The sequence below is a fragment of the Astatotilapia calliptera genome, chromosome 1 (genome assembly GCF_900246225.1).
Source record: "Astatotilapia calliptera chromosome 1, fAstCal1.2, whole genome shotgun sequence".
In the NCBI taxonomy this organism is placed as follows: domain Eukaryota; kingdom Metazoa; phylum Chordata; class Actinopteri; order Cichliformes; family Cichlidae; genus Astatotilapia; species Astatotilapia calliptera.
This window is the reverse complement of record NC_039302.1, coordinates 17397586-17421261: the sequence shown is the minus strand read 5'-3', so window position 1 is coordinate 17421261 and position 23676 is coordinate 17397586. Positions and strand designations below refer to the sequence as shown.

At 40.8% G+C, this 23676-nt stretch overlaps 1 protein-coding gene across 3 annotated transcripts in view; it reads left to right on the top strand.

The window, feature by feature from the left end:
* apba2b (amyloid beta (A4) precursor protein-binding, family A, member 2b) overlaps positions 1-23676 on the top strand; it is a 79204-nt gene that overhangs the window by 46728 nt on the left and 8800 nt on the right. For all 3 annotated transcript variants that reach the window (XM_026166958.1, XM_026166944.1, XM_026166948.1), the window contains 8 exons: positions 164-658; positions 1010-2094; positions 7968-8048; positions 9232-9271; positions 9745-9890; positions 15842-15877; positions 18270-18356; positions 23422-23607. In XM_026166958.1, coding sequence (XP_026022743.1) covers positions 184-658; positions 1010-2094; positions 7968-8048; positions 9232-9271; positions 9745-9890; positions 15842-15877; positions 18270-18356; positions 23422-23607 — 2136 coding nt within the window. In that variant the 5' untranslated portion in view covers positions 164-183. The remainder of the gene's footprint in view (positions 1-163; positions 659-1009; positions 2095-7967; positions 8049-9231; positions 9272-9744; positions 9891-15841; positions 15878-18269; positions 18357-23421; positions 23608-23676) is intronic.

The following is a 23676-nucleotide window of genomic DNA, read 5'->3' as shown; positions in this document are numbered from 1 at the left end:
TAAAGGGAATCTGTTTATAGAAATGTGATAACACATTTTATGGATTTGTCCTAAAACCTTATAATTATACCAGCTTTGGCCTTGTAGATGTGAACAATCATGTAATGCATCTGAATTTTAAGACATTCTGAAGTCTTTCTCCTGTTTTTCCTCTGTCACGTAGGGTAAAACCCACAACAATGCATGGCCTGTAAGCCGCCAACCATGGCTCAAAGGAAGAGGCCAGGGACCAGTGGAGGAAATAGTATGGCTGCCCCAGGTCCCGCCTCCTGTCCTACCACTCACGCTACAGAGTCATGTGATCTGAAAGCAGTAGCGGCGCGGCAACGCCCACACCGCTACCCCAAAGAATCGCGTGAGCCGAAACCTCTCCCTCACTCCTGCAAGGCACAATATTCTTCTCCCAAGTCTCAAGACACGGGGCGCAGTCATCCAGAAGCGGATGCAGATCAGGAGGAGGAAGTGAAGCGGTACAGCAACCACGAACCAGACGCAGAACTTCAGGATCAGCGTCCAGCAACACCATCCACGCCGGAACATAACCACGACCGAGATGACCCTAACCAGGGGGACTTCCACGGTGGAGCCGACAGCCTGGATGATGATTCCAGCTCTGATTATATAAACAACACCTCAGATGATGATGACTATGATGACGGTAAATGTGTACATGGTCAACTTTTCTGTTTTACCTTTTATTTTTATAATATTTTTTATAATATTTTAATATCCATTATTATTAATTCTGCTAATTGGCACAATATTTGCAGTACTGATTTTTTTATTGGTTCTACAAATCAAAGGAAAACCCATAAATAACATTTTGTAGCTACCAAAGTTTGTCCTTTAAATAGAAATTGAGCCTGCTCATGCTTAGTAACTGTTTGCGATTTAGACATCAGTAAGCTAAAGTATGCATACAACTTATAGACTTATAGTGATAATTATATTAGTGAAGAAGCTCCAAATATAAGGACCACAACTTAATGTGATTATAAAACTTCTTCAGGGTTGGCAGAGGAGGATGAAGGTGTTACTTACTACATCCGCTACTGCCCAGAGGATGACAGCTACCTGGAGGGCATGGACTGCAACAACCAGGGAGACTGCAACCACAGCCACAGCCGGGGGGACTGCACCAGCACCATGCAGCTTGGCGGGTCCCACACTGATGAATGCCAGGAAGCTGTGGAGGGCTGGACCGAAGAGGGGGAGGGGCAAGCGAGAGACGAAGAATGGGTGGAAGATGAGGAGGGGGAAGGGGCAGTGAGGGAAGAGTGGAGAGAAGAGGAGGAAGAGGTGAGGGAAGAGTGGAGAGAAGAGGAGGAAGAGGTGAGGAAAGAGTGGAGACAGGGAGATGAGGAGCCGCGAGAGGAGTGGAGGGAGGAGTGCCAGGCCAGGCAGGAGCAGTGGGCGGGTCGTGAGAGGCACCGAGTGGAGGAGTGGGGTGAGGGAGAGGGAGAGGTCCGCTGTGAGGTGGTGGAGCAAGATCCCGATGAGCAGATATACAATGGACGACCGGAGCCCATCCTGGACCATCACCACCACCATCATCACCACCACCAGCCTGCCACGCAGGATGCCGCACACACCCGAAGGGCTGACAGAGAAGAAGAGGAGGCGGAGAGCGAGGACTACTGCCCTAACGAGGATGAAGAAGAGGAAGGCGAGGAGGAGGAGAGAAATGGAAGGGCCTACACCGGAGACTACTACGCCCCTGAAGACAACGGGAACTCGGTGCGAGTCTCTCCCTACCGAAGCCGTAAAGTGCTGGTGGTTGAGGGGGAAACAGGGGAGGAAGCTGAGGAGGACATTGATCAAATTGTTGCTGAGATTAAGATGAGTATGAGCATGGGGAGTCTCAGCAGTGGCACAGACCAAAGCCCGGAAGAGCTGGCACAGGACCCCGCACCAAGTGACTACCCTCACTCCAAGCCCGACGCAGCACCTTACCCTCCACCTCACCACCGACACGACAGTAGGCCCAAGTCCCTCAACCTCCCCTCCATGCACCACAACAACCCTGATCTCCAGCGGGGCCACAAGACGCATCCACGCTCACCTGATGACAGGCAGAGATGGCCCCAAGAGCAGGTGAGCTGAAGAGTATTGCTGTTGTATTATATTTATATTTAATCCCTGAACCGAATGAGTTCAGGGCCTCATCTTCAAAGTAATTTATTGCACAGAACAACAGAAAAACTAAAGAGATGAGCCACACATTATCAGGCTACACCGATTTAATTATATAGCCCGAAGTAACTGTGTTTACATGGTTTCATTCCCTTGTTCAAGAAGAAGGCTTAGTTTGTTTTTACATAAATACACTGTTGGGTCTGTGTTTCCACAAACCCCGCTAATTCTAGAGACTTATTCATCATGAAGAAAACAAGACAGTCGATCGATCGATTATTTGCACAAGGGAGGCCTCGTCTGTGTCCACCACGAAAATGACCCCCAGATCTGACCTCCTCCTGCTACCTTTTATTGAGAGACAGTTCACACAAAGCACGTCAGAACAAAACCACGCCCCCTTGGTTCTAAGACAAAGCATTTTATGTATATGTGTGAACTTCTGTAAGAATGTGTGTGTGTGTGTGTGTGTGTGTGTGTGTGTGTGTGTGTGTGTGTGTGTGTGTGTCAGACCTCCTGCTGACCAAAGGGTCGTAAACCCAGGAAGCTTACATCAAAAGAAACAGATCTTTCCGATAGGATGTATCTACAATAAAACCTCCCCCAGCACAGAGTGGTTGGAGAGGTGGTCAGGATCAAAGGAATGACTTTGATCCTACTGCTTGAACTAAGACTGTACAAATTTAAGAAACGCAATGGCAACATTCAACAATTAGACTTACACTAGAACTAGAGGAAGTCCACAGTCTATATAAATGTACCCCCTTAGGGTTAATCATTGGACCTCAAGGTAACTGTGTGTACCTTCTTAATGGCCAAAAAGGTGTGTACATGTTCCCAAGCAGTAAAAAAAGACCATATTTGCACCGTTTCTCTGAGATTTTGAGGTGCAACCCCAGGAGATTTGCCTTTGTTGGGCCAAACGCAAAAAGAAATTGGGCAAAATACAAATTTTACTCTTTGGTTTTAAGCTTTTATTGTTTCTTTGTTGATCTAACTTATATGAAAACACATTATTTTATGAGGAAAAATTGAATAATAATCATGCCGACACCCCGGGGTTAATAAACTTGAGCCAAAGCCTCCTCATGACGATTATGCCGACAAATTTGACTTATTTCCTGTATGTTTTTCTTTTATTTTAATGAGTTCTATAAGGAAAAATATTGTTCCAGTGAGTTGTTGCATTTTCATTTTCATTCTCAGTTACTAAAATGTTTTGTATTACTCATACCTTTAGGTTTTAGTTTCCTTTTAGGTGCCATAATACATGATAAGCTTGGCAATGCCCCAGTAACAAACCAATGTACCAGTAAAGCAACAACAGGATACTTTATTTTTATAAGCATGTATATATTAAAAAATATCAGTGTTTAAATTCCTTTACTTTCTTAATTTGGTCTTTTTCATGATCTGTTCTTATGGGCATTAGAAGAAGACATCACAGGGTATTTTCATTTCATGTTTATAGAGTTTGGAAAAAAGCATGAAGGTGCATTACTTCTTGGTCCAGAGGTACGTATATAGATTGCCCTCCAAGTATAAATAAGCAAAAAAGAATAAATACCGATAAAAAAAATCACATTAATGACAAAAGGTTACATTTCAACCTAATTCAGAACCTGTTTAACCTGTTTCATTTTACGACTAGTTAAACTGTCTGCTGTACGCTGTTCACTGAAGTCAAGGCTATAAGAGAAAAACAGAACATGAGAGGACATGAATGGAGGCCCCTGCACAGTATATTCTGGCCATATACAACAGACCCTTGCCACTGGATGTGATTTAAAGAGATTTGTGGTGATAAGAAGGAGATGAGTTACAGGTGACATGTTTGTCATTACCACCCAGAGAATAACAGGAGTGTCACCCCTCCCCCGCGTTACCTTGAGATGTCCCCCTCCTCATCTCTCTGCTTCTCACGGATCTTGATTAATGCACACATGCTGTACATGCACGCCGATAGAGTCGAACACACGCAGAGCCCCTCCACCCTCTAAAAGTCAGATGGTAAAAGGAGAACAGGGATAGTCTCCTGTGGGCAGCATGCTGATACCCACCTGCTCCACGGTGTGCACGAGCGCTGGTACATTCACTGCATATATGTAGCTCATTTGTAGCACAGAAGTGGGTCAGGCATTGTAGTGGCTTGATGAAATTGAAACACACACACACACACACACACACAAAAAAAACAGTTAAGTGCAGATGGAGATGACTCCCAGGCTCACTGAGATAATTCGGTCATTTTGTTCTCTCTTATTCAAAGAAATGTTCTCTGTGCACCACTTCAGAATGACCCTAAACTAGACCGGGACAACAGTGAATTTAAAAAAAGATGTCTTTTGCACAATGTGGAGCCAAAAGATCATGTTAACTGAAGAGTTACAAGACTGTTCAGGGAGGTCATCTACACACAAATACAAGTATACACAAAATGATGCTGTGCTGATGTGTTTTCAGCTTTGACATTTTGCAAACAGAATTTCTCACAATAACCTTTCTCAGTTACTTTTCTTTTTACTTGCTTAAAATTTGTTCTGGGCTCCTTTTCCTACCGTAAAGCAATCCAGTTGGGTTTTTTAGAGCTTGGTGTTTGATTCACTAAAAGAAGCCATTTTCACATTAATAATGGTGCGATTTTAGCAGAGTTTATTTAGGTGGATCCAAAGCTTTTCTTAAAACGGCCAGTGTTTAAAGACTATGCTTGTACACAAGTAGTATTGCAATTAGCTATATTTTTATGTGTTCTCTCATTTTCAGTCATAAATACAAAGCCAACCTAAAACAGTCAAAACGCTTTGTAAGTAAATAAAAATAAAACATAAGAAAATAATTACAAAATCTCATAAGTCTAGATTTTATTCACAATACAACACAGAAAAAAATGTCAAATGTTTAAACATTTTAATATTTCAGCAAAAATATTAGCTCATTTTTAATTTGATGTCAACAACACACCTAAAAAGGTTTGGACATGGCCACGTTTCCATCTGTGTAGGTGACCAGTGTCTGGATTTTTGGGAGAGGAATGTTGTCCCATTTTTGTCTGATATAGGATTGTAGTTGTTCAACAGTCCTGGCTCTTCTTTGTAGTATTTTTCATTTCATTATGCTTCAAATGTTTCAGTTGATAAAACATCTGGAGTGAAAGCAGGCCATTTCATTCTGGACTCTTCTACTACAAAGCCTTGCTGTTCTTATAGCTGGAGTACATGTTTTGCATTGTCTTGATAAAACATTTAAGGGTTTTCCTGGAAAAAAAACACCATGTTGCTCTAAAACCGAGCGCTGATAACAAGCCTGATGGAGCCTCTCCTCTTCGTTCTGCAGGACTTGGAGTCCATGTATTTAAATGAATTTCAAATTTGGATTCAGCGGACTACAAAACAGTTTTCCACTTTGCCTCAGTCCATTTTAAATGAGCCTTGGCCCAGAGGATGGCGATATTTCTGGATCATATTCACAGATGGCTTCTTCTTTGCACCATAGAGCTTTAACCTCCATTTGTGGATGGCACATTGAACTGTGTTAACAGACAGAGATTTATGGAAGTCTTCCTGAGCCCATGCAGTGTTTTCCATGACAGAATCAGGCCTGTTTTTAATGCAGTGCTGCCTGATTTTGATTTTTTTTAGCCTTTTGTTTCCCAGTCCCAAGTTTTTTGATAGTTGTTGCTGTCAGCAAGTTCATGAAATAGTGAAATGTCTCACAAGTTTTTTTTGGTGGTTCTGTGGCAAATTCTCGTATCTCAAATCCAGGGTGTTAAATATTGAGATCCCAGTTTTTTCTGCTGTTGTCTCTTTATAATGTCAGATATAGCAGATATTCTCAATATGGTAATAAGACAAATGCCCCTGTCTGAGCACAGAAAATGCAACTAATGTGCAAACCTCCTGTGTGGCAGCCAATCAGAAGATCTGCATGGAGCAATATTAGATAAATAAATTAGAACTAGAACTAATCTAGTAACAAAAATATGGAGCTGGACATCACAGAGAGACTACTTGAAATGCTTTTTACATTTTATTTTATGTGCGTGCCATTATGTGTTAATCTGATGAGCATTCATCACAGCCTGATAAAGGTAATTATCGCTGAAGACAGCTGAGTGATATGTTGCTTCTAGCTGAAGATACTTTATAGAAAAGTAGCGGATGTCTCCTAATTTTAGTTCAGACTTGAGGGTGATTGGACAAGTGAGTCCTGTCTTGTACATATGCACACATTAGCAGAAGCTGCCAATCATTTGGTGTGTGTCTTGTGAATGCTATTTGCACCGATGATTGAAGCAGTGCTGATTTATTGATGGTTCAGTTGCACATAAAGGCTATTTGTAAAATGTACAGTGGGCTGGACTCACTTGGGATGCTGCTCATAAATGTAGTTTTGTAGACCATCACAGTTTGGCATTCCATCCCTCCCAACAACAACATGAATCTCATCAATTTAATGGTTGTTTGCACAACTGAGTTGGGCGGCACAGTGAATACTGATTAGAACTTTATGTCTGCTTTTCTGTTCGCAAAGGAGGCTATGCAGCTGCATGACAGCATGGGCTTTTCCTCTGAATTTCACATTTCTTTACTGCTTTGCTGTGGAGGAGGAGTGGGGGGGATTTCTTGGAAGGAGGATTTTATTTGCGCCACTAATACAATTAAATGTTAATGAGCCATTGTGGACTGCAAAATGGGCATCCAGGGGAATGAAAGGGTGTTTTCCATCCTACTAAGTTATGGTTCTGGCTATACCGACTGCTGCACTGGATAATTGAAAGACGCATGCCATCATCAATGATGCTCCAGTTTTTGAACATGTCTGAGAACAGAAAAAGACTAATTTTCATTCATAAAGTTTAAATACCTGTGGTCAACCATCCACAGAAATGGACAGTGCACAAGAGAGATGGAAAAGAGAGAGCAGGCAGGGTGGAGTAGGTGGATTCAAGTTTCAGGGTGATTTGTGATGGAAGGATAGCTGCAAGAGTGAAAGCGAAGGTTTTATCAGATTGTAGTGAGACCTGCTGTGATGTATGGTTTGGAGACATTGGCACTGATAAAGTGATAGGAGGCAGATTTGGAGTGGGCCGAGCTGAATGAAGACCCACAGGACCTAAGGAGAGGATTAGAAATAAGTACATCAGAGGGACCGCTCAGGGTGAGCGGTTTGGAGACAAAGTTAGAGAGGCAAGGCTGAGATGGTTTGGACATGAGCTGAGGAGGGATATTGGATATACTGGACAGTTGAATATGGAGCTGCCAGGCAGGAGGGATAGAGGAAGACCACAGGGAAGACTCGTGGATGTAGTGAAGGAGGGCATGCAGAGGGTTGGTGTGACAGAGGAGGATGCTAAGGATATGATGAGATGGAGGCAGATGATCCTAAAACGAGTAGCCGAAAGGAGAAGAAGAAGAAGAATACTGAATGTGATGATAGACTCTAAATGATTAATCCATCATTAAAATATGAAATACATTTAAAATATGCATCTGTGTGGCATCTACTGGATGTATTGTGTAATTGACAAAAGAGCAGACTGTTAAAAGACCAAACTGAACTATATTCCAGTGGTTTGAACCGATACTGCTTGTTTTCTTAACCTCTTAAGCCCCAAGCCTAACTGATCTCCTGCCTTTTGCCCCCGCATCAGGGGGCGTTGGGGCTTAATTTCAGTAGTATTTGTGGCTTAAAACTTCAAACAAGTACACAAAACGAGACTTGGATACAGCATTTTGACTCACCTTGTTGGTTACAGTGCTGGCTACACATTAAAAACCTCCGTTTCCTGCACATTGTAATTTCCTTGCACCTGTTCTTCTGTGTTGGCATGCCAGGTGAGCAATGGCGCAGAGCAACCCAGAAAACAGCAGCGGTCCGACCTCAACGTCCCCCTGGAGAACAACAACGTACCAGAGGTAAGACGTTCTCTGGATATCCTGTCGCAGCGTTTCCTTCTTTGTCATTTATCTACCCCGAGGTTGTTTGCACAGGATATATTGTTGTTTATGTGTGCGTGCATCCATATGGTTATGTTTGTGCGTGCATGTGTGTGTGTGTGACCATTTAAGTAAATGAGTAATTGTGTAATTACAACCTCAGCTCATGTCCTCTGCTTTCGGCATGATAGCATCCTGATAATTGACTAGCATTCTGCTTGTGGTTTTATGAGAGCCATTTCTCATCGAGACGTCTGCGGTGGGAGGATGCCCCCGTTCCACCCTCCCACCACCCTCCCTCCACCCTTACTTCCTTGTCCTTGAGGGGAGCAGAATCTCTGAATATGGAGGGAAGGCTCAGTGGTATCACCAGGATCAGTGTTTGAATCTCATGAATCTCCCTGTGGCCATCTAAAGCTTCCTCATCCCTCGTGGATACGATATCTCTTTGCAGTCGGGCTTTTCCGGCTTCCATAGTGCTTTTTAGCAAGTCAGGCACGTGGAGATTCTGGAGCTGCAAGGTTTAAATGCTTTTATCTGTGTCAGTGTTCATTTTGACAGCAAATTCTGATTTAGCTTTAGTCATAGTCTTGTGACTAAAATGTCGTGCAGCTGTAGTCATAATTTAGGCATCTAAGTTCTTTTACTTTCAGTCTAGTTCTATTTGACTAAATGTCATAATTATAATAGACTAAAACTTCAGTTTGCCATGCTATTACTGGTGAGAGTTGCTCCACATGGTTTACTAATCATATTATTTTCCTTGACATCAAACGCAAAGGGTGTCTGTATGTGTGGAGAAGAAGATCACTTCCCAACTCGTCCCGCCTTTCTGCACAACTTAATTAGTTCTGATTGGATCTCGTCTCTGCAGAACATTTTCATCTCGTTTTTGTTTGTTGATGATTGTGTAAATACATTTCATCATAGTTTTTGTCTATGAAAGGAATAATTCTGTAAATTTGGCGTCACTGGTCTTTCAACTATTGTGAAAGCCTTGTTTTGCTAGTGTGTCTTTCATGATGGCATATTTGAAGTCAAGTTTATTTAAAGAATTTGAAGTTTAGCACGTTTATTTTGAAACAGCAGAGAAGTACAGTATGTAATTCACTGTAAGTCTATTCATAACATTTATCTGCTATTACCTGTTTCTGTCTTCCAGCCTACAAAGAAGGTCGCATCCTTCCCCAGCTTTGTCGATGGTAAGTTCATCTGCACATCTGTTTGGTGGTGAAATTCAAATTTTGGAATAAAAACCAAGTAATCACAATAAGTTACAGTACTTCCCTGCCTTTGGGCATGATCTAGGGCTAACAGTATGTTTTAAAAGGCTTTAGTTGCCATCAGATCATGGTGGCACATTGTGCTCCAAAGTGGGTGTCTGAGAGTCCACATCTAGATATCACAGGATATCACAGATGCAGATTAATCACAGCTCCTGTTAGCACTGCACCTCCATTAGCTCACAGCCGGTGGCCATTTCACTGCTGAGGCCTATCCAGCCGTTTATCACTATATCTCCAGTGTTTGGCTTCTTTTTCTTCACGCAGCACACTGACTGCAGTAATTAAAATACCTTCTCCGCTGCACGCTCCACCCTTTCAGTCTAAACATGCTTTGTCTTTCCCTTTGTCTCCCTCTTAATCACCATCCTCTCTGCCTCTCCCTGGCTCAGTCCCAGGACCCTGTGAGCCAGAAGACCTGATTGATGGGATTATCTTTGCTGCTAACTACCTGGGCTCCACTCAGCTGCTGTCTGAGAGGAACCCCTCCAAGAACATCCGAATGATGCAGGCCCAGGAGGCCGTCAGCAGGGTCAAGGTACTCAAAAACACCCACTCGTGCACCGATTCACATACGAAGACACAGTTACCGCTGCATTTCTGAGTCATACAGACAATCACACTTCCTTGTGCTTTCACAATATAGGTGTCACAATATACTGGTGATAGTAAATAATATGAAACAGCAATATCATGTCAGAAACACGGATATGACAACATGGTGATAACAACCCAGTGGCAGCACAGCCATGATTCAGCTCAAGAGTCAAGTTTATTGCAACTCTCCAATTTAATCTGTGCTCACCTACACAGGTGGAGTCAGGCTGTTGTTGGGTTGTTAAGTGAAGCAGTTGGAGATGAGCAGGCTGGACTTAAATTCTTAATTTAATTACCAATTTGTTGTCTGCCCTTGTTACTGCTTTTCCTTGCTTTCTTAATACTAGCCTCTTAAAATGTGCAACTGTGCCCTGCGCCTTGTGCTCTGCACTTTCCAGCTGGCCCGATTGAGTTACAAGAGTTTGCTGCTCTGTTCTAGCTGTGCAAACTGAGCACTGCACATGTCAGTGACATTTGGTCAGGCTGGTTTAGGCTTGTTATTTGCCTTATTAGAGACAACAGAATAATCTTTTCAGATGTTCCGAAGACATTTACACAGTTTGTTGCTTCTGTTAGATTACTAATGGCTTTATCCTTTTTTTTCCTTTTTTTTTAAAAAGATTGCAACCCACCTCCTCTCTGCACCCACATGGTTCACATAGCCTCTGTGTCAGATCCACAAAGCACAGCAATAAATAGAGCTAAGTGTGCTAAGGTATGCTGAGGAGAGGACACAGAGGGAGACAGAGCGAACCGATAGCAAGGCTTAAGAGGGCTATATATACACGGAGAATTGATTGAATGATGAGACGTACGTGGAAAACTCTGGGGATAATGCGGACGATCACAAAGGAGTAAAAATGCAGCTGTCAAAGTTAAATAGAAAGTAAAAAAAGACATGAATCATTGTAACAGAAGGCAGAGGAAGGAAATAACAAAGAGCAAATAAGTTCTCACAGAAACCACAGGGACCATTTTCATTTCTTTTTTTCTTTAATTTTTGCAATATTTCCTATGGCTAACATAATTATGTAGGGAAAATCTCACATCGTGACAGCCCTAACAACATTAAAGACTAATTTTGGTTGCAAAGTGTTTTTCCTCTGGTTCCATAATGCTTTGTAGTCCCTAATTGAGTCTGAAGAACTGTGAATATCAGAGCCAGCTGGGTCGGTCATGGGTTGTAATTTACAGCTGCCCTGTTGGGTAGTCAGCCACATCATTTGTAACTTCAACAAATATTGATGATGAGAAGTAGCACTAGTAGCAGCAGTGAGGTTGCGGTAGTCCCAAGTCACCAGGAAGTACTGCCGGTGATCCTAAGTATCTGGAAATATGTATTAGTTGAATAAACAGTTCCTCCAGTAGGAAGCTGCTGAGAGGCCGTTCCCTTCGGACGGAGCTTTTTATTCAGTGACGGTTCTCTAATTTCTAACAGATGTGCCATCATTCTGTTGTTGTTTAAGCAGCACCAGAAACATTCAAATGTACCTAAAGACATATAAAAGGACATAGAAGCCTTACAGGAACACTCAGTGGCATTACATGACTAATACAGAGAGTGTATTCCTGATACAGTGTCATTTTTCACATTACTGTACATGCATAGAATGGGAAAACACAAACAAAATCCTGGTACTGCAGAATATTCTGTTATATTTAGTCATTTATAACAGCTATGACATTATTTCTTAACTCATACCCACAAACTTCCAAATGAAATATACAGTACATGGATATTAATTATTTTTTCTAAGCAGTATAGTCATGTATTAAGCATCAGTGGTCTTTTAGGGCAGCTGAAAAACTTGGCCAGATTAGACTTCAGGGCACGTGTGTTCGTCACAGCCGACTGGATAATGGGGCTTCTGGCATGTGAGCCTCCCTGCTGTTCACTAATATCATTACAAAAATGATGTTTCAGAAAAGTGCTGTGGATGGTGCTAGTGCAGCTCAAAGAGGCTCATTTGATGTTAGTTTGGAGAAGCTTTTCATCACTGTCCAGAGCTCTTGTGATAAAACATCTCTTATGACAAACTAGACTGTCAGACTTATGGTACTGGTCACATTTATCTGTTTTGGGCTCGCAGTCCCTCTGCCAGGTGACTGATGTCATCTCGTGTCGTGACAAGATGACATTAGTGCTAACGTTCTGGTGCGTAGTTGCTAACCGAGCACTGGCCTCTTTTATCTCCCTCTCGTGTGAATACAAGCTTTGATGTTATTCTAAATATTGAATGACCGCCTCCGTAGTGGTCTACTTTTAGAAAGTTACATGCTGAAATAAGACTTGTTAATCGACGTGTGACCAAAGTCTGTTTAAGCTTCTCATATTGGTTGTATTGTCTCCGTTTTAGCCACATTTTGCAGGTTTCTTATGCTTGTGTGAAATAAACAAACATATAATTTTGTTCATGTAATTATTAAGGGACAATCCTACATAATTAGAGTTTCCATAAGGTTTGTATATGAAAATATAGGGAAAACACACATAAACTCAAAGGAAAACGTATGTATCTTGACTGCGCTGACATGTTTCACAAATATAACACACATATCAAGGTGTAGTCACAGCCTGCTGCTTCATGGTACTCGGTGAAGCTGCTGTGAGGTGGCATTGATATCTAAAAAGACGATATGGCTAAACATTTATACTTTTCTTCAAATATTTAGGTTCATTTCAGCTCATTCACTGAGCTGAGCATGTGTACAGACTCATATGGATGCTGTGCTATCCTATGTCATGATACTTAATGGGCAGGCTTTCATAAATAGACATGTGCATGGGAGAAGAGAGAGTATATTTCTGAGTCAGTATTGAGCCAAAAAATAACATTATAACTACTGTTAGTAGCCCTTAGTCTTTTTATATGTCGCTGAATCAAAACAAAATAATCCACATCACTGAATTACTAAATTGATTTAACAGTAAATAACATTCACAGTAAAAATAAACAAATATATGCAATCTGGAAGTATACTAAAAACTACTATAAGGTCATAAACGAACAAAATCACATATGTTACGATTTATAGCTTGAAAATGCCTATAAGTTAAATTTCCTGTGGTAACATCCAATATATTATTGACTACTATTGTCATTTATGATAAGGATTCGTTTTAGAGTTAACACAAGTATGGTTCACTAGACTGGTGTATGTCTAAAAATGGACTTCTCATGTCTTGTGCTAATAAACCCAATTTCCCAAATTCAGGAAGAGCACTGCTGATTGATCAGATGCAATAACATCCCTATTTGTCACATTGTCGGATCTTTGCTGACCGGTTAGGAGAAATCCAAATTCAAAGAGTCCAGTCCTACACCTGGTTCAGGGCCCGAATAGCCCGGGGGGAGAAGTTCCTCCTCATTCTCTCTGTTTTATCCATGTAGTTTTACAACTTCACAGTGAGGCATGAGAAAGCCAGTTTTGATGTCAGTTTAAGTTAACATTTAGTTAGCATTTAAGCTTCCTTGCCCTATAAAGGGTTAAGACAGAACACTAATTATGTCACATAGCCCTCAGCCCTATCCTTATTGTCGTGTTCTTCAGATTAGCTTAGGGTTGAGAGTTAGCAGTGCAAAAATATTAATACATATCAAAATGTTCCTGAGCATTGCTAGAAATGTGTAAGTGTTAATATGAAAAAAATGTAGTGTGAAAACGTCAATACAAAAGTTAATGGGTGTACATTTGTTTATGACTGTACAAATTTTGGAAAAGATACCGAATGAATGTTTAGTTGATTTCCTTTAGTTATTTTTAATAGAATATCTATTAACAAAAGTTGAATCTTCAGTGTTGTCGGCCAGTCTTTCTGAAAGAGTTACAGTGGGTTTCACACATGCCCCGAAGGCCTGAATTTTTCGAGGCATCACCTGGAGAGGCAGTATGTGATAGACCAGCATGTGTCCAGATCAGTCAGACTCAACATTAAACAGACTTCATCCTGCCAGCTCTACACTACAAAGCCTGCGTGTGAATAGAGCAGGTACTGCAAGGGAGTCCTACCCCCTGCATCCTTACCCAGCATCCCTAAACCGCTTTTCAAGAAGTGAAGACATGACTGACACAAAGGTCTCTTACAGTGTGTTAATTAAACGTGTCATTCAATCAGCAGATTTCACTAAAGAATGAAGGTTGTTTACAGCCTAGGAACTGAGACCTTGGTTGAACAGGCAGAGCTGCTGTAAACATTGCCCACAATGTCATCATCGCAACCATGAAGTGCAATTTACAGAACTGTGTCGCTGGCATGACTGTCCATGTGCACTTTTATCACTCGCTCTTTGCCACACAGTTGTCTGCCTGCACAAAATCTTCTCCAACCGACTGCAGCAAATCAGCCGTTTTCTCTCAGTGATTTCCCTCGATTGGCCCTTCATTATATAATTCATTTATCCCTTGTGAACCGAATGAATAGCACTATAGCAACCGACCTTAAACACTGAAATGGAGACTGTCGGCTTAACGCAAACCACACATAGAAAGAACCTCGTGTCCTCTCCTGTTCTTTATAAATATGTGCTATTTAAATAAAAACAAGTTGACTAGAGTATATTTCTGCCACACTTGTATTTTTGCCTCACATCAACCCAAGGAAGCATCTGTGTAGTATAATAAAGCACAGGTTCGCACCCTGTGGTGCTGAACTGAGCAAAAAGAAGTATGGCAGGTAAATTGTAGCAGAGCTGTGTAGGCTGTTTATGCAGATCTTTGTGCCATGATGTCAACTCGCTGTTTGATGTAATATTTATGAAGTTTCAACCCCCCCCCCCCCCCATTCCCTTTCACTACCCCCCCCCCCCCCCCCCCCTTGCTCCTCGTCAGCAGAGCAGTAGGTGTTGCTCAAAGCCTCAGATGTTTGTCTTCCTGAGAGCCGATCACAGAAGAGGAAACTTTACAGATTGAAAGCTGGAAAAAGACACTTCCCTCTGGGCTGTTATTAATACTGTGTTGGTGGTTACAGCTTTGCAGCAGTGGCTCAGGCAAACATCCAGGCCTGCACTCGAAAATGTAATGTCAAGATAATTTCCTCTGGTCGATGGTAGATGGAAGGAAGGCCAGCAGCTCAGCTTGAACCTTATACGGAGGGGATAAATTGAAAGATTACCGAGAGCTAAGAGTCCTCCTAAAGATTAGTTATCTAAGGTCAACTGTTAGAGCCCACTACATGAACAGTGTTACTGATGAACTAATCACACCCATTAGCTCAGTAAAACTGTCTCCATATTAGCTAAGCTCTTTAATTCCAAACACAGTGACTTGACCTTGAAAAAAAAAAGAACCCAAAAACCAAACAAACCCAAAGCAGAGAGTTGAAATCCTTGCACAGGGCTTATCGCCCCCGTTCTCTGTGTGTGTTGTTGATTGTTTTTTCCAGCATGTCTTTTCTGCTAGCAGCATTTAGACTGTGTCGTAAACGTGAAAGTCGGTAAGAGCAGCGCCCGTGCGTTTGATCTGAATGACAGAGTTTGTCTGTGTGTTGATTAAATGCTTTGTTCAGCACAGTAGCTTAAAAAGCTTTGTGAAGAATGCAGGAACAGTGTCAGTCCATGTCTACACGCTTTTTGTTTGTTTTTTTAAAGAAGCAATTATTACCATCTGTAATTGCTGTTGTGATAACCAATATGGCTGTGCGAAACGCTTTCTCAACAAACACACTCCTCCTCTCTCGCTCTCTTTCTTTCTGTCACTCTTCCTGTTTGTGAGAGCAGCGACAGCACACCTGCCTTTTGGTTTGGGGCTTTACTGTCTTACCTTCTTTTATTTACCTTCTTTATTTCCTCCTCCTCTTCCTCCTGTTTTTTGTGCTCCTGTATCTGCTGACCTTGTCCCGTCCCGTCCCAACGCCTGCCTGCCTGCCTGCCTGCCTGCCTGCCTGCCTGCCAGAGGGTACAGAAGGCTGCCAAAATCAAGAAAAAGGCGGTGTGTAATAAACGGAACAAAAAGAAAGACCCTTTGGCCACTTTACTTCCACTCTCACCTTTTATTTTTTGACTTCATATTTGCCTGTCTGTGTATCCTTTTCCATTTGTGTCTCAAACACTTGAATGTTCATGCACTGAGTTCAGCAAATCTGTGTCAGGTTTATCTCTGTCCTTCTGTCTGCGGAAAAAGAAATCTGTATCTCCAGAAATATTGTAGAACTCTTTAAAACTAACAATTATATTGTTATTTATTAGGCAAATACCAAAGTGAGTCATTTTATATACCCAAATTTGAGCCGGCCCACTTCTCTGAGATGCCATAAATTATTCAAGCATAACAGTCAAACTAATGTTTTTGTTCAGGAATGCAAGTAAATAACTGTAATTTAGGATTTTAATCAAAATTAAATGATGTGCTTCACTGTGTTTTTCAGTCTTTTGTTTTTTAGTATTAGAAATATGCAGGATTAACCATTACAGAAGCATTAAAATCCTTTGGGTTATAACCAGTACTGTCACTTAGACTGGGTGGTGGGCTAAAAAAAATTGTCAAGCACTGTATATGGAAAGAACAAAGAAATAACTGAAATAAATGTGATGCAAATACATCCCACGCACACACATTAGAGACTATTTTTTTTCTTTTATTTCCAGTCATATTGTTATTGTACATATTGTTATTCTCCAAAACATACCGTAGGGTTAGAGTTAATTTTCTATTGTACTGATACATCAGGGGTATATTTAATGTGTTTTTGTATGTTTTGCGCGTCTCATACTGTGACTCATTCAGTGACCCTTTTGCCAATTTCTTACGTAAAATAATTAGGATAAATTGAACCGAGTGAATATTATGTTACATTAGAAAAATGCAAAAGAGATCACTTTAGTGATTAAATCACATTCCCGTATAGACAAGATAAGCATTGCCTATAGACAACATTAACATTTACTATTGTAGGGGCTAAAGAGTGCTTTGTTTACCTAGAATATTTATTTTCCTTATATGGAAACAGAGTTGCTTTTATATTAGACTAAACAACCACTGAAACAAAGTAGCGTAACGTGTTACTGACATGAATTATTATCATGAATTTATAATAAGGGGATTCTGTGTCTGAAGCTTCTATCCCATTAAGACTTAATGCTGATTGGCTGTCCTTCTCAAACAGAACAGCAGGTGGGTCGGGCCGCTGTGCTTACAACCCAAGCTTTGTGTCCGAACCGACCATATTATGTGTGTCTCCAAGACACAGTACAGACCAATAGTAACCAATAGTGTCTGAAGCGTTTAGATCAATCTGAAGCCTGAAGATTTTGTCTGTCAGATTTAGTCTGACACTGTTACAGTATAAATATAAGAAAAAATGAGGAAAAGCATAAGAAGTTCCACAGATTAAAAATATTTATGTATTTTTCTACCATAGGTTCAAAAATCTATAATCATTTTAGTCATTAAAGTGATATAACTGGCTTTAATCATGTGTAAGAGTTGTCATTTCTTCTCTCTAACCAAAAACTCTGAAGCTTAAAGGGTTTGCAAGATTTCTAGAAAAAGGTCAGCGAGCCAGCGGTCGTAGCTTCCTCACACATACCAAGACCGGACAAGGAAACAAAGCGTGACATATTAAACAGAAAAATCTTCTACCTCAAGGCCAAATGTAGGCAAATGTAAATCACATGCCAGCCACAACTTATGTTTGCAAAAACTAGTTTGTACCCTAAAGAAAATTAATTACTATTCATTGTATTTTCTGATACTGGATATGGACAGAAAATGATGAACTAATGACAGGTCACAGTCCCCCCCCCCCCCCCCCCCCCCACCACCACCAAAAAAGGTTTACCGTTTATTGCTTGAAACAAATGTTAACCACGTGTTTTATTTGTCTATGAGATTGCCTTATTTAAGTACATAAGACAGTTTTAATTCAACTAAAACAAGCATAGTTTTATTAGATTTCTGCACAGAGAGATTAGAGGGAAATGTGCACAAGCTTGTTGTGTGCTGAGGCTGCATTACTCTCACTGGTGTAACAGCCAGCTGGTAGGGGTTTAGTGTTAAGCTGTTTCTTGTTTCCATGCCAGCTCGCCCATCCTCGTGCCAGGACTATTGATGCAAACTAACGCTACTGCCAAACACTTTCTTTTTCTTCCTTTGCTACCTCACCTCTAGACTCAGTAACATGTCCATGTAACAAGGACTTTTCTAACTGGGCACTAAGCTTTGAATGCATGAGTTTTGGCAATTAAAAAAAGGCATTCCCACATTTAAAACAGACACTATTCAGACAGCTGCGTGCACAATGAACAGTCAGGCTTGACACAAACATCTTAAACAGCCAGACGCAGGTGATTTAACAAACTCTTCTGTCTGTATGTTGCTTCAGAGCGCAGATGGAGACGCCCAAACCCTTACCGAGGTTGATCTGTTTATCTCCACCCAGAGGATCAAAGTCCTCAACGCAGACTCACAGGTAAGTGCTCCATGTTTCTGTTAAAAGTATGATTTTTCACCTGTGAGAACAAAAGCTGTTTTCCCAGAAACTATGAGTCAACGCCTCAGGGGAATGATGTTATGTCATAATTGTCAAAACAACAGCTTAACTGCTGACACCAGCTGCATCCTACAGCTGCCCCAGCTCTGATTGTTGTTTGTTTAATCTCATGACGTCACTCTGTGAATTCTTTTTGACCGTGGCTAAAAATAGATTCTGCAAAGCCAAAAGAAAAAAAAAATGGTGCAGGATCATCTGTGCAGCACTGCCTTTACTTTAATGTCACAACAAAGTGGTCCTTTAGAAGTTCGGACCCCAGACTTAATGGATGCACAAAGCAAAGTTAATGGCACAATGATGAATAGTATTAGCTGTACAGAAAAGGCAGGAAGCACATAAACAGAGCATCCTAAACACAACAAAACTACAGTCACTAGGAAGAGATCTCAGGTTTGTTGTTTAGCACTCAATAAAAGAATTAACATTACCAAGCTCAACTTTTTTGACTTCGGTGTGGCTACATAGTACAAGGATTCAAAGGTTAACTAAAGATAAATGTAAAAATTAAGTGTAAAAATCGCAAAATCAGTGATACAACAAATGACCATGTAGCAAGTAATTCAATCAGTGTTAGCTAGGTAGTGTGCTAGCAAACTGTTGCTATATATGCTTCTGTAGAGCTAACACGTGCCAACACACCAGCTCCACAAAGCAAAATAAAGCCTTCATAAGACACAATGCAGTCCTGTGAAAAACTGAGTACGGTGTATTCCCTCCATAGCCAGGTCCCAATAGTCAAATGGGCTTGATCGATTGATCCTCAGTAAGTTTGATCAGTGATCAAACTTACTGAGGATATCTGATCACCTCAGTGATCAAACTTACTGATGATATCTGATCACCTCTATAAAGGCTAAAGTGTTGGCAGTTTGTGAGTCTTGCTCATTGAGATTGGGATGCATGGTAACACAAAAAGCCAAACATTCTTCCCAGGAGTGGATTATAAGGCTTTTCAAACAATTTAGTCCATCATTCTACACTAACAAAGATTACATGGAAAACATACATACATACACACTTGTCCCAGCAAATTCACATGAAGTTCAGACCTGGAATGCTCAGAGAAATTGCAATAAACACAAGAGTAACATGTTAAGGACCCTAAAAGCCTGAGATAGCAAGTGAAATGTTAAAGTTCATAGCAGTAAAATTAGAAAAAGACTGAACAAATATAGGTTATTTGGAAGGGTTGCTAGCAGAAAGCAACTTCTCTCTAAAAACAACATGGCAGCACAACGTAGGGTTGCAAAGTTGTATCTGAACAAATCACAAGTCCTCTAGAACAATTTCCTGTGAATAGACAGCACCAAAACTGAGACATTTGGTCATAATGCACAGCACCGCATTTGGTGATAACCTATAATAGCAGGTCAGCATAAGCACGTCATATCAACGGTCAAGCACAGTGGTGAATGGGTGATGATTCGAGCTTGTTTTGCAGCCAAACAACCTCCTGAACCTTCAACCATCAACTGCCGTGTATTATAAAGTATTCTAGAGTCAAATGTGAGGCCGTCTGTCCAACAGCTACAGCTTGGCCTAAACTGGGTTGTGCAACAGGACAATGACCCCAAGCACAGCAGCAAATCTACAACAGCATTGCTTGGAAAAAAAAAGAAGAATCAAGTTGTCAAAGTCCAGACCTCAACTTGATTGAAATGCTGTGATGGGACCTTAAGAGAGCTTTCCATGAACAATACCCACAAACCTCACGCAACAGAAACAAAATTATAAAAGAAAGGGACAAAATTCCTCCACATTGATGTGAGAGACTGATAATGTCATACAGAAAACAAATACTTGAGATTATTGCTACTACAGCTAAAGCAAATAAGTCATGTCATACTACCCCTCCAGTTTTTTGGTGGAGGGTACAAAAAACATTTTTTGCAGGACTGTATATATTTCAAAAGTATTTTTCTTTTCTGTGGAACACAGAAAATTTCATTTTCACCATCCATCAAGAAGAAGCTCTTATCCTCATACATTTAAGCTCTGAGGCCTCTGCACTTGAAAGCCTCACAGATGGTGAAGCAGCTCTTTATCCTTTTCCGATCATAGCCCTTCTTTCTCAGTTTTGATTCTTCTGACCTTTTCCTCTTTGGCTGTTTCTCCGCCATCTCACCTTCTTGACAATGTGATTATGTTCAGCTGTCCCTCTTGTTCTGCTCCTTTCCCCCATCCTGTCTCCCTCTGTCTTGTTTACAAGCACAAACATGCCCAGTTGTTAGTTGTGTTTTGTCCATAACTGACATTTAGTAGATAAGTGTATTAAATCAGGAAGAGTTATTCCACCTCCAACCTTCAAAAATGCCTAAAGTTATAATATAGACTAAATTTTCTTAAATCATCAATCCCTCTGAAACTGGACAAAAAGTCAAAAATTCACCTGGAAGTCTGATTTTATCTGTCGTATTTCTCCACGTTCAAGTTTTTACATGAAACCCCGTCTCTGCACGCTTACAGAAACTTGCCCTTTAGCTTTACAGCAAGCTGTGTTGTGAAGCAGCCACACTAGTCTTCACAGGAGGTGTAGTGCTTTGATGGAAGCGCTACACTTCCGAGAGATTTGCTGTGCTACAGATCATGAATAGAGCCTTGTGCTCACAGTAACAGTTAAATGTATATGCGATAGATGATTCATTGGCAGTGTTTCAGGCTTAGCTGCTGCCTGGCCATCTGAGCAGTGTCAGAATTGAGTGTGTTTATGCGTGCGTGCGTGTGTGTGTGTGTGTGTGTGTGTGTGGGCAGCCGCCTGGCAGAAAATAACGTGCTGCAATGCGGTCTCTATCTTCCTCTCATTTTTCCATCTGGTTGCCACTGGTCCCAGATTTTAAATAAAAGCCTTTTTGTACACATAAAAGCTCGATGTAGCTTACATGGGGTTCCTGACATTGATTCATAATAAGAACAACTCCAAAGGTGAGCTGGAACAACAGCATTTATTAGGCTGATGTAATAAAAGTCAGCTCATAGTTAATGACATTAAGTAACTGAAATTAAATTTAGCATCTTACCTTAAAACGTCAATGAACAAATGCATGCTCCTCTCAACAAATCCACAGGTTCATGTGTCCAGCTTTTCCTCATACATTATAACCCAAGACAATTATTAGGCTGTCTTAACAAACAATCTTTTTTTAATTAACACGAATGCTCTTAGTTTTTCGTGCTCCTATTCATTGCTCTTAGATGAAAATCTACTCAGTATTTGCTGGGTTGTCATTGAGCTATAATCAGATTATACAGCAGGCTTGAATTCAATCAAAAGTAGGCATGTTTGTTCTCTGTCAGCGATACTTTCATCTCACTTCTCACCCCGAAATGAATGCTGCAGTTTTGATAATGAGAGGAAACAAATATGCTGCTCAGTGGTTCTTTAATTTTCAAATATTATAATAATCAAAGGAAACCAGCTGCTGTCAGAAACAGGATAATTAGTAGTAACTGTTACTGCTTTTCAAATGCATTAGTAGGAAACAGCTCATTTCCGTAAAGCTTTTTGTCAGTTAAAATGTGTGAATACGAAGACGTTTTCCACTATTTTTGGGCTTCCTGCATGGATTCGTTGTACATGGGTTGTGTATTTTCTCTTTAGGTTTGTTGTTTAGTGCAACTAGTTTTAAAAACAGTAGTTGGGGAGGATTAATTTCATATTGCGTGGGCATTGTGTTGAGACTGGATGGACTCTAGCTCCTCTGCAAATCAGAATTAGACGAGTGGTTAATAAAATAGATTGCTTGATGAATAGATGGCATTGTGTCAGTATGGCAGTGAAAACAGTATTATCAACTATTAAATATTGACACTGTGAGTGTGACATAGCAAGTCTGTGATTGACCCCAAGGGGGGATTCTTTTCCTATACAGGCAGGCTGGGTAAGTACCAAATTAATATTTACCCATACTCACTAATATCAGGTAATTCCAGGTTTTGATCAGCACCATGGACAGCAGCCACAGTCGGCGGTCACATTTATAGACTCATTTATCTAACTCAAACTGTCTTCGACTAGTCTACCACAAGCCCGAAATAGGTTTGACTTTGCTAAAGTATTATGAAGACAATTGTAATGTATATAAGCATGGAACAATAATAGTGGTAACAATGCTTTACGCTCAGCAAGTCTTTGACAATACCACGTAAATCCAAAGTCCTAGCAGTATACTCACTGTGCCCTCTTCTCTGCTTTCTCGTTTCAGCACAAACTTCTTTTTTTTTTGCTGTGCTGACAAACTGCTCTGTAAGATAAAAAAATTAATTGTTGCGTAGTTGATGTCAACAATTTCACGGGCATATAAGTAGTATACATCCCAGCATGTCCCAAGTTTTCAGAAAAGGCCCTTATTTTTAAGTCTGAGGAGTATAAAAGCATTAAAAAAATATATCTGCAGCCTAAATTCAGCTCATAAGGAAAAATATACCTTATAAATAAAGCTACGCTTTGACACACATGATCAAACCGTGACTTAGACATTTGGTGGATCACTTATAATCTGTCCAATGTTAGTTAAAGGCAGCAATGTCATTAGCAAAAGGCGAAACAAACCAGAGACACCTAACTTTCTGCAACTAGAGAAGCCCCCTGCTGACCTTTGGAAAAAATGCAAGTTCACTTTTCAGACCCAGAGGCAACGTTCCTCCTTTTTCAAACAGTCTTTTTAGATATTAATATTAAAAAGGAAAAGTCCACAAATTCAGAATCATTTCTGCTTTCATACTGCTACTGCATGCAGTCATAACAACCATAGCAAAGGATAGATAGATAGGTAGATAACTCTCAGTACAACAACAAAAGTGGCATTCATGCTGAGCAGGTAGTGTTAAACCAACAGCAGCAAGAAAGTGACAAAAAAGAAACCAAAAAATTGCTGTTATACATGTATCATTACAGCCTTGCCTATGTTAGCTTATAAACTCAGAAACAGAACAACAGAATGCAGAGCATAATTAAAACATGTGATTTTGGTTGACATCCCAACAGGAAACGATGATGGACAACGCACTCCGCACTATATCCTACATTGCCGACATTGGGAACATTGTTGTCCTGATGGCAAGACGCCGGATGCCACGCACAGCCTCACAGGACTGCATTGAAACTACACCCGGAGCGCCCGAGGCAAAGAAGCAGTACAAAATGATATGCCACGTCTTTGAGTCTGAGGATGTAAGCAGCTCTTAAAGAGTTTTCCGAATGACAAACCCACTGTGCCTCTATGTGTTTATGGGAGAATCG